The sequence below is a fragment of the Athene cunicularia genome (assembly GCF_003259725.1).
Source record: "Athene cunicularia isolate RWA chromosome 5 unlocalized genomic scaffold, athCun1 chr5_part1, whole genome shotgun sequence".
NCBI classification, from domain to species: domain Eukaryota; kingdom Metazoa; phylum Chordata; class Aves; order Strigiformes; family Strigidae; genus Athene; species Athene cunicularia.
In genome coordinates, this window is record NW_020799101.1 from 8,619,041 (window position 1) to 8,635,983 (window position 16,943).

The 16,943-nt window shown below is 36.3% G+C and overlaps 1 protein-coding gene across 1 annotated transcript in view; it reads right to left on the reverse strand.

Annotated features, from left to right (window-relative positions):
* Positions 1-167: 167 nt before the first annotated feature.
* The window catches only part of HIF1A (hypoxia inducible factor 1 subunit alpha), a 19,345-nt gene continuing 2,569 nt past the window's right edge, over positions 168-16,943 (reverse strand). Inside the window, exons 4-14 of the mRNA XM_026849362.1 lie at positions 15,068-15,180; positions 13,774-13,976; positions 12,264-12,370; positions 11,933-12,080; positions 10,777-10,997; positions 10,311-10,591; positions 9,679-9,801; positions 9,063-9,457; positions 8,111-8,219; positions 5,204-5,330; positions 168-5,039 (exon numbers count right to left, since the gene is read on the reverse strand). Of these exons, the coding sequence (XP_026705163.1) occupies positions 4,888-5,039; positions 5,204-5,330; positions 8,111-8,219; positions 9,063-9,457; positions 9,679-9,801; positions 10,311-10,591; positions 10,777-10,997; positions 11,933-12,080; positions 12,264-12,370; positions 13,774-13,976; positions 15,068-15,180 (1,979 nt within the window). The 3' untranslated portion in view covers positions 168-4,887. The remainder of the gene's footprint in view (positions 5,040-5,203; positions 5,331-8,110; positions 8,220-9,062; positions 9,458-9,678; positions 9,802-10,310; positions 10,592-10,776; positions 10,998-11,932; positions 12,081-12,263; positions 12,371-13,773; positions 13,977-15,067; positions 15,181-16,943) is intronic.

The following is a 16,943-nucleotide window of genomic DNA, read 5'->3' on the forward strand; positions in this document are numbered from 1 at the left end:
CCCAAGCAATGTTCAAGGCCAGGTTGGACGGGGCTTTGAGCAACCTGGTCTAGTGGAAGATGTCCCTGCCCATGGCAGGGGGGTTGGGACTGAATGATCTTTAAGGTCCCTTCCATTCTATGAACAAAAGGTAACAGATAAAACAGAAAGGTCACAGATGTCACAAATTAGAAACAAACCCTCTCTTTTATTGAATCTTTTACTGTTACACAATCAAAAAGAAATACAGTCACAAGTATGTCAAAATGTTTCAAGAGAAATATCAATTGCAATACGATGTACTTGGTTCCAAAAAAAAAATCCATTAAAATATACCACTTCTTAATGAATACTGCTATTATTCACAAAATCTACCATACTGTATAAATCCAGTAGCAAACTCTTTAACTTTTGGTAATTTGGAAAGCCTTGATCAAGGTAAACAGGGAAGCAGAAGGAAAATGACATCTCATTTCTAGAATTTAATCAAAAATCACAGTTCTCCAGAATGGAGTTTGAGGGAGTCAAGTGTCTAATTGCTAATGGTATTGAAAGCTGGATACCCAACTCACATGAATTCCTATGAAAATGGTCTATGAAATGGAAGATATTCCTGGCCTCTGAAACATTTCTTTTCATGCTGGACAAACACAGTTTGAATAATGTGCGTAAGTGCAGTGACATTTGAGTGAGACATATTCTGTTTGGCAGCAGCTAATCAGTAGGGATGGGAGCAGATGGCTGACCTTGGGCTTGTCCAGCCTGGTTGACAGTGGTAGGGTACTCAACTCCCAGCTTCCACAGCACCATTTGTCAAAGGAAAGCAGTGTAATGGGTAAGAAAGTTTGCCAACAGATAGGGGTGAAACACCCCACCTTTCTGCCTTTAGGTCCCCTTCTTTAGCTGTTTAATTAAACAGATTTTTAAATAAAGAAAAATTACTATTAAATATGGGGTAATTTAACCTGTAATCAGACTTTTTTGATCCTACAGCTGTATTTCATGGGAAGCAGAGCTGATCAATTAATCAAAAATAAGCTCTGAAGTCTTTAAATTCTTACCAGTGTTATGTGCAAAGTTTTAATTGTTCTTTCTGGCCTTCATCTGCAATTCTTTCATTCTATAATTACTTTGATGTCTGTACGCAGACACACAGGAAACTTAGTAGATTGAAAACCTTTGGGTGAAACAGACAAAAAATAAACACAGTCCAAGCTTATCTCAGTACATGAGAGCAAGGTATGTTAGAAGGGTATAATTTGGACTCCAGGCTACCTTAATTTACTCAGTATGTTACACCCAAAATCAAGTTACTGGACAGCAGACTTCAGTGACTTCTTGGGAGCTACAGCTGTAGTTACATATAACTACTTTCAAGTAAAGAAATCATATCATAAATACTAGTTTAAAAATTCCTTTACCTTTTAACAAAACCATCACTGCTGTTGATAAAAACATCAATTAGAATCCGTATGTAAAAAATAATTGTGCTATGCCACAAAGAAAGCATGGCTTGACTACTGCTGAAGTTACAATAATCTTCTGGAAGCTTTGTTATTCTCCTCAGTTTATCATTTCCACATAGTCGAGCATGTTTCCTATGCAGAAGGAAACACTGTATCTACCTACAGTTTCTTCTTTACTACTGGCGAAGAATAAATGCTCTAGGGTAATACCTCAACATCTGAAAATGTAGTTGTCAGTGAAGAAATTAATCAAAATCACTAAAGAAACATTTAGAAAGTAATGTATTCTATAAAGTTGTCCTCCAAAGTAGATTTAAAATCAGGATGTGTATTCCAAGAGTCTTAAAAAAAAGTAAAACACAAACAGAAAAAAGCAGCTAAAGGCATACTTCTACATTTTGCAAACCACATCTGCATTTAGCAAAGACTTTACAAGGCCAGAGTAACTACTGTTACTTTTCCATGCTTTCTTCAGTATCTCTAGGAGGTTTGGTGGGGGGTTTTAGTTTGTTTTTGTCCCTAGAGTAAACCAATACAGCTAGTACAGTTCATGCCATTAATTGCTTGTTTCAGTCACTTTTACCAGGACAGGGAACAAAATACTATGCCTTGTTATTAGGTACAATAACAAATATGAAAGTTGGGGAGATTCTTAGATGAAACATAGCTCATTTAAATCCACAGCTGCTGTCATTAAAGACTAGAGATAATTCCAGCAGGCTCATAACCATAAATCATGTGGGTCACTTAAGTCTTCCTCCTCTTTTTAACATGGATTTTTCTCCGTGGAAATTTACTGCTCTCAAAGTACACTGAAGAGGGCCTGACACATCCAAAGCAGTCAGGCTCCTCCAAAATAAGGTCAAGAGAGTAGCAGAACATGGTACAAAATGTCTCTTGGGAGATGAGAAGGGATAACCCACCAGGCCAGCAAGAACAGCAGAACACACCTGTACCTTTCACATGTCTGGGAGACTCTCCTCACTGTCTCACAGAAGCATCATGTCAATCCATGCAGACCTAAGCATAAGGGGTGCCCCTAACAGCTGGTGCTTTACCTGAGCCTTCAGCAACTTCACTATTAAACCTTTTAACTGCTGACAGAGAAAAAAATGCCATGATAAGAATGCTATCCAGGAGACCTCAAACAGCAGGCATGCAGTAGCTCTGCTGCTTTTATCTAGAGATATAAGCTTTGTACACTTTGTACACTTAAAGGCCACGCTAATAAACTTTAATATTCAGTACCAGCTGTATATATTCAAAGTGTTCTCTGCACAAAGCTTCAACTCTAGCTTAGCACACCTAGACACTTTCTTCTTTCTTTGTGCAACTTCTACTCAAACTTTAAGAATTATGCAACCATCTTCTGCTACACCAGTGCCTTAACTTTTTTCAGTTGGTAGCTAATAGTCTCAATTTAGTTTTATATAGTTATATCAGTTTGAAAAGTGCTCATATCAGTGAAACGGTAACAATTTTAGAAAACATGTTAATCTTATGTGCCATTATATTGATTTTAAAAGACTCAAGAGTCTAATGAAACCAGTTTCCAAAATAAACCCAAAATAATTCTTGTGACACTCCACATGTGATTTCCTACATCAAGATAAGTTTTTCAAATAGTTTGAAGAACGCACAAAATATCTTGACCTCATTTGCACATTACAAGGTTGTATCAGTAGCATTGTGTTTTACGACAGCGAAATGAGAAAAGTCACCTAGTCAAAGTTACTGAGTCAACAACACAAGAATATAGAACAAGCTTTATCATCAAGCACCAGCTTAATTTTTAAATCATGCAGTTTTATGATAAAAATCCATCTTGAATTCATCACTCCTGTGAATTTTACTTTTTCCTACTTTCCAATGTTACCTTGATAAAGCTTCCAGAGACAAGACTTTAAGCTGTTCATAAGGAAGAATCTTTCCACTCTGAAGTAACACAAATATGCTGTCTCCTCACTTTCAAGTTTGCTAACTGGTGTGATAACAGATTTAAAAGTTTAACATCTTTGGCGAGCGGTAGTACAACACTGTCTAGGAGACTTCAGTACTGAATAGGCTCAAATAATTAACGTGGAGATGTTACAATCAAAATAAGGAAGCAGTGATTTCCAATCAACTCTAAGTTAAAAAGGGAACACGGATGAACAATAACCACTAACAAAAATATAAATTATCTCATTTCTCTCAGATAACACACTCCCCAAGGGGGCCTGGTCCACATATAGTTTATTGATGTAAGAAAACAATACAGTTAGTGTTAGATCCAACCACAGAGAGCAAAAGAATGAGTGAATGAAGGTTTTGTACAGTACATATAGGAAAATAAGATGTTTGTGACAACTATATATTTCTAAATAAAAAGGCTTCTAAATATATTCAAGTTACTGAAATCTACATGAAAACATATGGATGTTAATAGCAACAAGGTGCATAAAACCAAAACATCAAAATATTGAGCAACTCAATGATGTACTAGATAACTTTGCTAACAATGCAAGATGTTTTACAATCTGCTTGAAATATCACCTATACCACACAGGGTAAGCTGAACATTTAGATTTAAGATCATACACAATATTAGCATTAACTTCAACAACTACAGGCAGGGAATTTTTTTTTTTAAGCTGGCAAAGTGACTACTTTAAGAACATCAATCTCTCTCTAAATTGAGAACGTATCCAAATAAAATGCTGCTAGCCCTTTCCAGATAAAGCCTTTCCTTTGACTAACCACACTCATTTAAGTCAAAAGCATAAGACAGCATTTAAGAACAATTTATATTACAATGTGACTAAAATAATGACATAATCCAGGTTTAAACATGATTTCATAAGCGAACAAAAGATTCTTCTTAAAAACTAGTTTTTATAAATGCAGAATATATTGCATGAGGAACTGCTGGTATTTTTTAAGAAAATATATTGTGCGATTGTGGCTACAATGCACTGCTGCAAAGCATTGTTGTTTCTTATAAAAACTATTAAAATAAAAAACTTATTTGAACATAAAGAGCAAGAGAGCACAAGTCTTCCAGCTACCTATGAAAAGCAGGATGGAAGTATTGCCAGTTTTTCCTGTGTTGACATTTTACTCATGATAAGTTTTGGTGACCAACTCCCCAGCCAAAAAATAAATATTTTTTTAAAATTAGGTGCATATTTCAAAGCTGCTATTGCAAGTGTGTTTTAAATGTAATGGACTTAAAAGTGTATGTACCAAAGAATTATAAAAATGCACTGTAGTTTGAGTTATTGTTACATAAAGAACATATTAAAAAGACTGTCAAAATAAGTAGAAAGGGGATCAAAACTGAACTAACTGAATTAGTGCAGTACTGTAGCCAGGCTTCTAAAATCAGATATAGAAAATATAAATAGACTGCTTTAGGTGATGATTCACCAGTGTCCAAAAAAGGAACAAGTATTGTGAAAGCTCAGTTAACTTGATCCAGAGCTCTGAGCAATTCTTCCCCCTGTAGCAGGTTTCTGTTGCCTTGTATGGGAGCATTTACTTCGCAATCGTAACTCGTGAGTTGGGGTAGTCCGCTTTCATCCATCGACTGCCCTAGAAGTTTACTTGCTATGTCTAAAGAGGGAGGGGAAGGAGAAAAAGCACACTTTATTCACCATGCTTAACCTTTCCTCCAAAATTGTTCATAAAGGAAGCAAGTTTGGATGTTTTTGTCACTCCGTTCTCTCTTTCACACAGCCCTCTCCACCCCCCTCTACATATTAAAAGAGGATACTAACCAGTTGATAGTAGAATGATTGTCTTTTGCTCCACTCCATTATGACCATTTGTTTTGCATCCCTTTACACGTTTCCAAGCAAGTGATGCATTTCCTCCACGGTCACCTGTCTGCTGGAATAAAGACCCCTAGAAAGAAAGAAAATAAATCTTTATTGAATACTGTATCCTTCTAGCCCTCCACATCCCTCTTCCAAGCTAAATTCCTGTCACTAATCACTGATATAGGCATTGTTACAATTTAAAGCGAACTTCATTCAGATCTTGGGGAGAAAACTATTTCCAAGTACACTGGCCCTGAAAACTATTTAAAAGAAAATTGAATCAGATTAAGACACTTCCCTTACAGAAAACAATTACTGGTTATCATCAGTTACCATGCTTAAGATTAGCATGTACATATATATACACACACCCATTTAATTACCACTGCTCTTGTGTAAGCATCAGGTTTTCACTGAAGTCCTAATGGTTTTCCACACTGGATTTAACAGCATAGACAGGAGATTCAGAAACCTTGGTAGATTGATTCTATCTAAATTTAAGATGTAAATTCTGCTTGCACTCCAGTTATTGCCACCAAGCCATCCAACCCAAGTCTTGTGGGGAATGCAGTCCTAAGCCATTCTATTGCAGATACGGCTCCTTAGCATATTGTTTTGACAGCAGCATAGAAGATATGGAGATTAGAAAGCTTTTAAGAGCTCCATATAATTAGGATAAGTAAGAAGAAGCTGCCACCGAAACAGATGGGATGGAAGGAAGAAACGCCATCTTAGTACCAAGTTTGCTAGCAAAAGTAGTTGAACCTGCAAAGTTTTGTCTTGTTAGTGGTACTGACTGTTGCAAAAAGAGGAGAAGGTATTTCAGAACACTGCCATTATCCTGAACACTAAATAAAGAAGATACATTTTGAGGTTATAAAACATCCATGCAAGTCAAAAGGACAGTTGTATAATAGAAGCTATAGTTAAACAACTCAGACTTAGAAGCTGCATTTCATAGTAGGGGCAGTCACCTAACATTGTTGATGGTTTTTTGGAGTTTGGTTTTGGCTTTTGGTTGGTTGGTTTTTTTGGTTTTTTGTTGTTTTTTTTTTTTTCTTTCTGTGAATGCAGTACAGACCTTCATAATAAGAGAGATATAGCTCCTATCTTTTTCAATGTAATGATTTGTGTCATTATTTTATAATCTTACTATAACACATCTTGCCCTTGTCTAATTCTCCTGTTTTCTAGAAAACTAAAGCAATATTTTACTTTGGTCTTCACATATTTTCACCCTTTGCAGAGTCCTGCTTCCTTATAGCTAAGCAGCTGTGGCAAGTTTTTGCACAGTCCCAGAATACGACGTATTATTAGCCTGGGTTTAACATAATTTTTCTTCTGTCCATGTGCAAAGCCTAGTTCATCCTCTCAGAAATCCACTGTGGAGAAAGAAGGCAAACAACAAAAGCACTTGCTTGAAATAACATCCATAAGACCCAGCTACATTGAAAATTCAGCTTCTGACTGCAGAAACCATCAAAATATTTATCACGCTTTTGTCAGATACCAAAAAAAAGAAAAAGGTCTATCAAAAGATGAAGTTTGAACCTATAAGCATTAAAAAGGCACTAAACATAGAAGCCTGAACACTATTACAGCAGTTAAATACAGAACTGCTTAAGTTCTGTGTATATAATGACATCCCATGCTATTATGAATATTTTATTAGCAACAGTATGAGACAGCTGTAGCACCATCGCATGAGAAAGGCATGAAAGGCAATAAAATTTCTTGCAGAGCTGTGAATTCTCATAGGGCTACTGGAAGCAACAGAAAAACATGCATGAAAGTGCAAAGCATTTAGCAAATTAAAGAATGACACAAGTATGACTTTTTTTAATAGAAGTTTGCTTGCCTCAGAAAAAAAGGGACATATAAAAGCTTTCTCAGCTCTTCTAGAGGAGAACAATGATAAAGACTGTATACAGTGATTTGTCTCATGCCCAAATCAGAATGCAAATACAGGAATAATTCATAGTTCAGACGAAAAATAATCCTGCACTGTAAGACACGATGGATGACTACACCTAGGAGATGGACCACTAGAGAAACAAAGAATCTTAAAGGCTACATTAGAGGACCTAACTGTGGAAAATTTAAGAGAAGTGGGAATTTGCAATGAAGGCAAGAAAAGAGAGAACTATACGTAATGGCAAAACTCAAGATTTCAAAATACTAAAAACTGACAGTAAGAGACAGACTATGGAGCCAAAATACCCTGGTAGAAAACAACGATCTGGCTAGCCCCCAATTAAGTGACACAAATTTAAGAATACCTAAAGAGTTTCTTTTGAATAGCTAGGACAGATGATGATTAGCTACTCAGTCACACACACTAATACTAGAGAGAGTGTGCATGAAATTAAGTGGTAATAATACACATTTGTGAGGTTATATGAATTTTATTCCCTTATGGTTTAGACGGTCTTGTTATCTGATCAAATAAAAGAATCTCAGACCAAATGGAAAAATGAAAGCATAGATAGAAGCATAAGAGCACTAGCTCCACTATTGACAAATACAAAAACTGAGCCTGAAATCAAAAGTGAAAGAAATACAGCAATTACAAATTCAAATGATGTCTTACATTTGTGCATATTCTACTGAAGAACATATATGTTCACAAAAGAGTATCTTCTACCTAATCAAGAAATGTGCTTGGGTACACAGGGCACTTTTGAAACAGCCGACAGTAAAAGAACTAATCTCCATATATGTGGGAATTTCACAATTGAGCAATTATCTCTGATCCCAAGATTCTACTGCATACCAACAGCTAAACTCAGGCGTCTGCACTGATGCCTCATTTCAGAAATTGCAAGGTTAAAAGTGAATATTTGAAAATGGTAAAACAAAACTCACAATTCCAACTGCCTGAAAAAGTGAACCATCATGTTCCATTTTTCGTTTTCTCTGAGCATTATGCAAAGCTAGCATCTTTGGATTTAGTTCTTCATCCATTGCAGTAGATCTAAGAAAAATTGATTCAGGCTGTTAAGACGTTTCTACTATCCTCAAGCCATTCTTCTTTTGTGGACACTTATATACAATATCACAGAACTGAATTTATGAGCTATACTACTTTTCTTTCATAACTGACTCATTTCAACAATCATTGTCTACGAGCATAACAAACGTTAGCTTTTAATCTTGCTGTGAAGCTCAGAATGAGTTATAACAAAAATTTTAAAGTCTTTGCAGAAAAAAAGCATAAAAGTTCAGCAATTCACTTTCAACAGAAAGAAGGGAGGGAAGGGTGAGGAAAAGTCTATTCTGAATATTTCTATGTGCAGATAAATCTTCTATGTATAAAAAGTCTGATGTTGGATTTTGTAGTTTTCCATCATGATAAATATCTGTTACATATGCCACAATCCATCATTATGAAAGACGGCTCATTTTAAAAGCAATACATGTAGCACACAGACTGTAGTCACCTCTTACCTCATAACGAAGTGAACAAGAAAAGTACCAGAAATACTGTGTGGGTATAACTACTTGTAAATTACCTACTGCCTTCTTTTAAAAAAGCTGCATGTCAGATACAAGAGCAGAACAAAATTATGAACACAATTTGCATGTAGTAGCTGCCTCTGATGTAAAATGTTTATGTAAAAGCTACTGCAAAATTAATTTTAGAGAAGCTTACTATAAAAAAAGCAAACTCATTTGAAATGTCCAAATTTAAACGTATCAGTTTCTACTTTGAAGTAGAATGCCAAAGACAACATACAACAGTTGGAAGTACTTAAAAGCATATCATATCTAATTTCTTGAACAGATACTAGAGCTTAAGCTTCTCTTTTAAAAATACCTTTTATTCAGAGTGACTGTTAGCAAACTGGGTGCTCCTGGACAAGATTTTTCCGTCTGATCCAACGTTCCTTTTCCTGCTCTGATTGGAGACGCAGTTCGACTCCTGTTCCCTCCATAAGGTGATGCTGGGGCACTACTCGTTTCATTCATTATGTGGACAGGAGATGAAGGAACAATTAGTGTCTTCACATCATCCACATGTTCCGTCACTGGTTTTATTTCATCAGCAGTACTTGATGGTGTCTGAGTCTGCTGAAATATGGTAATGGTGGCTGCATTTTGAGAGCCAGAAGAACTGCTTTCCAGTGGAGAGAGCTGATCAAAGGATCGCAACTGGAAGTCATCATCCATTGGGATGTAAGGAGCCAACATCTCCAAATCTAAATCAGTTTCCTGAAAAAGACAAGAGGCAAGAATTAGAAATATGTAAGAACATCTCAGCTATGGCTTCATTAAGGCTATTCTTTTTACCAAATTCTTACAATAATTTTTTGCAGTTTAATGAAAATACTACATAGAAGAGGAAGGAAGTTTCTGAAGACATTTTAAAAGAAAGAGAAGCACATTGAGAATAAGTACTAAGATGATACAGAATTTTAAGTTATGTACATTACCTGAGTAGAGAATGGATTTTTTGCTTCTGTATCTATTGCAAAGAGTTTCTCCACTAATTCCAGTTTGAATTCATTAGCCATATCATTATCCACATCAAAGCAGTAGTCATTGGGACTACTGGGCTGTGAAAACATTTTGAGCGCAGTTTTAATTTTCTGTCATTACATTGTTTTGCATTGTATCTACAGATTCTCTGAAATATGTTCTAATGTAAAAACTAATTCCAAGCTATAGTTGCACAAAATTAAAAAAAAGGAAAACACATTTATCAGTATACATTCAAATTCACCCCACTTGGGAAGCACACAATTAGCTGGAACCTGGAAGTAGCCTCTACAGTAATTTATTGGAACTAATCTGCTGTTTAGAGAAGTTGTCTCAACCATTCTTTTCTAGAAAGACCAATCCCAAGCTGCTCTTATTTCTATCAGGTGGTTTTGCATGCATCTGTAAAACTCACTTTAATGAAAACAGTTCTCCATGTGAGATCCTCAGATCACGGCATAAGCTTAGGTCACAACATAGAAATAATTTTCAATTCCTGTCTTGGCTGCATCCTTAACCAGATTTGCTCCACAAACCCAACAGCACACACATTTTAATGACAGCACATCCAAATTACGTAACTAACCTCAGGCGAACTTTGGCTGGTACTTGCATCAGAAGGGCTGGTCGGTTGCTCTTGCACCTGAGGCATGGTAAAAGAAAGTTCGAGTGGCTCTGTGTTTGGCTCCAGCTTTGATACAACTTCTCTATTGAGTGCAGGATCAGCATTGCTACGAAGTGGCTTCGTAGTTTCAGAGGCAGGTAATGGGGACATTGCCATATTTATATTCTGCAATTTCTCACTGGATGAGGGGAGCATTACATCATTATACAAAGGAACTTCATCACATTGATGTTCATCAGACTCTATAAAAATTAAAAGAAACCATCAACCTAAGTAACAATACTGTGCGTGTCTATGGACCTCATTAAATTTAAACAGCAGCTGAAATACCACTAGGCAAGTGATACTGGGAAAATATTTTTCAAAGTTTACTGTAAAAGACTAACTTTACTAATTAGCATGCTCTCCAATTTAAATGCACACCCACCATTACTGCTGAAATCTAGAGAGATAATGGTGTCTCCAGCAGCTGGGGCCAGCACAGTTAAAGCATCTGGTTCCTGTTTAAGTTTTTCAAATAGGTTGTTGGTATCATCCAGGTCATCTTTACTAAATATTTTGGTCATTTTCATATCAGGAGACTCCACTGGTTTCAGCATACACTCAGTTTGTCCAAGGGAAAAAATCAAGTCCTTCTGAACAATTCCACTGTCAGACAGAGAGGAAGATGACTGTTAAAGAACAGCTAAAAGGAATAAATTCAGGCTTAACAGTTTCATAAATTGAAAAAAAAAAACCCAACACACACACACACACACACACACACACACACAAAAAGAATCCCAAACAAGAACAACCAACATCCCCAAAACACCACACCACAGAGTTATGAGGGTAGGAGCTTTAAGAATTGTATTTTTCTTATTCTTTCCTCAAATATAATAGGCAAAGCAAGCACTAATTGTGGTGCCATCAAAAAGGTAACAAAAGCAAACATGTTTTTTCTGAAAGCATTGAGAAAGCAAGATAAACAAAAAAAGAAAGTTTGGTATTTCCTAAAACACTCTTTTAAATGAATGCACAATACGTTGATAGATTGATACTGGTACATTCACTCAAGTTTTGAAAAAATAATTTAGGGCTACAACTGCACAAAAGTCAACAAGTCTACCTTCAGTAGAAGCTTTCAATTAAAAAAGGGATTTTAAGGGACAAAAAGATAAACAGGATTAAGACAGACACCATTACTACTGCTCTGACTCCATGACTAATAGTTATTAGTGAAATTAACTGCTTCAGACTGCAGACAAAGATGAGAGAGTTGTCTAGAATGCACATAAATTCTCAAATGCTTCCATTGTGATAGTACAGAGGAGGCTGGCCCTACACTTTTGTCTGCAGAGATCTTCCTACTGACATCGCTAGATCAAAAAAGTGTTTTGTTTTCAAACACAACGCGTAATCCTAGGACTGGTGGTATTCTAAGCAAAATTTCATTGGTAGGAAATGGTAACATCACAACATATTCAACAGGGGATCACATTCTCAGCAAGCTGGAAAAAAAAAAGATGTGGTGCCATCAGAATCTGACTTTGTCTTCAATAAAAATGATGACAAAGAACAGCAACGTACGCTCAACTTACCTCAACACATAGTTTACACACACTATGCACTGTGGCTGAGAATTCTTAGTGTTGTATATAACAGTTGCTTGAGTTTCAACCCAGACATAGCCACCTTGTTTAGCAAGCATTCTGTACTGTCCTGTTGTCACCTGCCCTTTTGTGAACACTAAAAGCAGAAAGAACACCAAGTTTAATTACAGGCAGAAAATACATAAACCATTTAAGATAAGTATTCACTGCAGATTTGTATCTGCAATTAAAAGAAAGCCCTCGTTCTTCTGTTGCTTTTCCCCGGTGCTGTATCTCATCTCTTGTAGTTGGAGGGCTTTAAATCCATCTTTTCACTTACTGTCGTGGTGTGTTTTGGTCAGATGATCAGAATCCAGCGCATGATAGTACTCATAGATTGAGCGACCCAGGAGTTCCTCTGGCTCATACCCCATCAACTCTGTAATTCTTTAAAGACAAGTGAAAAAATTGCTAAGTAAAAGCAGACATGGACTAGCACAAATACTAGAGCATTTGGATGCTTGCACATCTAGAAAAATCCTATGAGTCCTTTCCATACACACTAGCAGCAATTTTGGTTTACTGCAAGTTTTCATTTTGAAATAAATTGCTATTTTTTTCTACTTCTTTTTAAAATAAATTTCAGCAGACATAAGGTTTTAATTCTCACTGTATATTTACAAATCACGTCCTGTAGTGGACAGGATTAAGTAAATCCCCTCTTTCTAGACTTTTTTTTTTTTTCTTAAAGGTAGACCAGCTACTTATGGACTAGCACATCCATCTTACACAAATATGAGAATTTAATAAAATAACAAAGATAAGCTTCAACAGTTTTAAACCTACAACTAAGAGAAGTAGGACTCAGATTTATTCTTCCCACTCAACCACTGCCAATTTTTCCAGAAAACAGTATTTTCTTCAGCCCCTAGAGGGCAGTGCTAACCAAGGGAATGCATTTATTTTGCCCTATTCTCCATGCAGAAAATGACCAAATAAGTACCTTTCGTGGGACACCAGCAGTCCTAGAAAGGTAGTTACTGCAGAGGGTGGAAAACAACCTGCACTAACATCTCTTTGCATGTAGCTGCAGCAACTAATTCGAAGTTCATTTTTGTTACCAAAAAAAAAAATAAAGGAAACAGTAACAAATAATACTCAATTAAAAACACAAAAAAAACACCCAAACAACAAAAATCTCAGGCCAATTATTTCCTCCACTTCTGTTTTTACATATTTGTCAAGCTAAGTTTACAAAGTACAGTAAAAGCATCTTATGTATTCGCCTACATCCATGATTTGTACCATCACACAAAATCTTATTTTCAATAGCAGATGTATTGCATTAAAAGTACAGCTGAACTTTTGGGGTTTTTTTGGACTGGACAGAGCAGAAACTGATCTCCTGAAGACCAGAGAGGGAAGGAAGTGGTAGCAATAAAATGCATCTGACAAGTATTACACACACATTCTTTTTGGTCACCAAAATGCACCACCATCTTTGACAAACCTAAATCCTTTCTGTTTTTTCAGTGTCCAGAAGAATTGTCTCATTTCCATTTAATCACTGCCACTACACTAAAGACCAGTTTGAACAGGCAGTTAACTGTAGGCAAAAGATTTATTCCAGAGTAATAATGCTGCACTCTGAGATTTAAAAATCTGACTTTTAAAACAAGACATGCTGGCCACTCAGTAAAAGCCAAAGCATCCCACCGATGATTCTCTGTGCAGATGAATCAAGTTAACGAGTAAGACTATGTAAATGTACAAGGCCCACATTAGCAAGCATGTCCCAACCCTGCAAATCCTTCAAATGAATTTTTTTTTAAGTACAAAATATATATTACCTTTCATCGCAATAGGAAAATTTCATATCAAGACTGTGACGACTGAGGAACGTTTTACTGTCCAAAGGGACCTCAATGTTTGATGGATGAGGAATAGGTTCACAGATCAACACCAGACACGTCATGGGAGGCTTTTTGTAGCCACAGTGAGTTTGATTACCACACGTGTCATATACACGAATGTGTCCAGTGCAGTGGAGTACCTATGGGAAAGTTGTATTTTAAAAAGAGACCAGGTTCTTGTCTGTCAGACAACACAATCATGCCTCCATTAGAACACCCGGAGCAAAGTCCTTCCGCTCCCCACCCATCATCATAATAGCAACAGAAAGGCAGCAGGGCTTTCAGATGGCTAAAGGAGAGCAGCAGTTCTCCTCACACTACACAGAGTGTGATGAACACACAGGATACCAACTCTTTCTTCTTGGGCACTCGCTGAAGCAATGTTAGACATTTCTGCATTTCTGTGAACTGTTCTTTGAAAATTATGTTAATAATGACACTAGTAAGCAATTCCCTCAGTATAAAGCATCTTACTATTTTAAATTTAAAGTTATGGTAATAGTAGCAATATCCATTTTAGATCTTTTGCAGAAGTGATGTTAGAGATGAAATATATTCTTCAAGAAGTTTTGCATTTTGGGTTTGTTTGGGTTTTTTTAACCATTCATACGTAGAAATTGTTTACAGACAGCAGCAAAGAAGAAAAAAAAAGTTGTTTGATCCAGAATAACTAAATTAAATTATAGAAGAGGATCGTGAGCCATAATACCACTCGATACAGTAAAAGGTTACTTTCTGTCCAGAGGAGAAAATGCATTCACTGCAGAAAGTTACCAGGCTGGGCTCTTTGTTCCAACTGTTGCAAAAGCAATAGCCCAGCAGCTTCAGAAAGAATGATACTGAAGTCCTTCAGAGAGACCTCAACTATCACATTTACAGTGTCAAATCAAAAGAAATCAGGTATCAGCATAAGTGGTGTTGAGTATTTTTTTTTCTCAGAGGAGAAGGCTTTATGCAAACATATTTAGTAATTACAATTTTTACTAAGTAAATGACCTCTAATTTAAAATGGAAAATTAAGCGTTTTGAAAAACTAATTTTAAAACATTGTTTCAGTTACCTCCATGATATATTCAGTATTAAAATTCAGCATACTGAAGCACAATTATTAAATTAGTTAAGTACTTAGTGAAACTCGAGCTCATTACATGAAGTAAAAATGTTGAAACAGTGTTATGACATCTGAAGAGGAAGCTGCCAAACTGCATAAATATTCCTTTGCATTAGTTACCTTCCATGTAGCAGACTTTATATTCACTGTTCTTCCCCTGCTAGTCAGTGTACACTTCATTCTGAGAAAAAAGCTGCGCTCCGTGTTTTGCTCTTTGCCCTTTTTCACAGGACCTAGCAAAAGCAAATAGTAAACCAATTCTTAAGCTCTTGGATCATCTTCCAAAGGCATTTAAAAAACCCACTATGTTATAGAACTCAGACTAGGGGAAGACCCAAAAAATAAATTTAAAACGTTGATAAACCTAACAACACTTTTCAGAATGAGTTTTACTGTGAGGTAGGCAAAAAACTGAAGTTTCAATGTTTTAAGATCAGTATCATATTTGTAGCCAACTCCACACTCCCAGATTTCAGGAAAAAGGGGTGGGGAGAAAAGACAAACTGATTGAAAATTTATTCTATTTTAAAATTGTAACAGAGGACAAGAAAGGCATATGCAGAATGAGAAGTACTGTTGATGGTTTCCACTGAAATGAATCAGTAACTCACTGTGGGGAGGTTCAAATGAAATACATTTTGGGCCTGTAGTTCTTCAGGACCTCAGTATTTTAAGTTTTTCAATTCAGAATTAACAACTCTGCTGTTCACATGCATCCAAATATTTCCACAGTGATTCACATTCTTAAACACAGACCAAGTTTTTAAACACATTATTAGCATTCTTGAGGGGAAAAAAAAGCCAAAGAAATCCTAACACAAATTAATATTAGCAGTACTTTTTCAGCCTTACTTGCTAACAGCAGGCTTTAAGTTACGTTTTTGCCTTTACGGGGGAGAACCTTTCAGAGTTGATTACTAGCTAGGCTATTCTGGGCAAAGAAAATGCAAACTGATCCTATCAGGAGAGCTGCAAGCAGCTCACAATGTGTGGAAGGATGAAATAAAGCACTTAGGATAAGGAGCAGTGGAAGAGCGAGTTTGCCAAGGCGTGCTAAGGAGTGAAGACCAGATCATGGCAGACGGTGGAAGTTTAGAGCGTGTGAGCTTACTTCTGATACAGGTTCATACAATGATTTGCTCTTATCTTCCATAGACAACAGTAGCTATGAAATTCTTCATAGTGGCTTGCACTGCAGCTAGGTTTGACAAAATTCATTAGAAAAATGTTAAAGCTCCTATGCTACATTGTCTATTGCTCCTCACAGAAGCAAAGACTAACAGGGGCAAGCTTACTTTATGCCACATCAAAATGTCCTCAATAAAGGAAGGGAGGAAAAAAGAAAATAAAGCAGAGTTCAGAGAAGCAGCCAAAACTTACCTAATTCAGTATGTTTTTAAAAGAGTTAAACCCATCTATAAATTCAGAGTTGAAGATCACACAATATTATTGTTACCAATTCCTGATGCTTAAGGCTCTGCTTTAATAAGCAACTGTAAAAGATGAGGCAACATTCTCAAGTCTGATCCACCATGGGACATTATTTTTTAAATCGCCAGCTTTGAAAGTTTTAAAAGCAGCTTTGTAAAATCAGAATGCAGTTCAGTTTCTGCCAATCACATTTATATTCATTTGCACCTGTACAATCCCAAAGGGGAGTATTTAATACTCAATTCAAAACCAAAATAATTCCACTGATGTAATACCTGCAGTAGAATGAAACCTGTGAATATTAATAAATAGAAAAATTTACTATTATTACTGTAATTTAGACTTTTGTCTGCCAACTTTATTTGCAAAACAGATTTTGTAATAATGCTTTCCAGACATCTTATTCCAGCCTGGTCAATTTAGACACACCAGAGTTGGTTTGCATGAAACTCGGTAATATGACATTTTTAACAATAAGCTTTTGCAACAAGACCAGATTTTAACACTGCTTTGATGAAGTGGTTTCCCCAGCCCCCAGATGTATTCCAAAAGGTGGGGGGAGGGG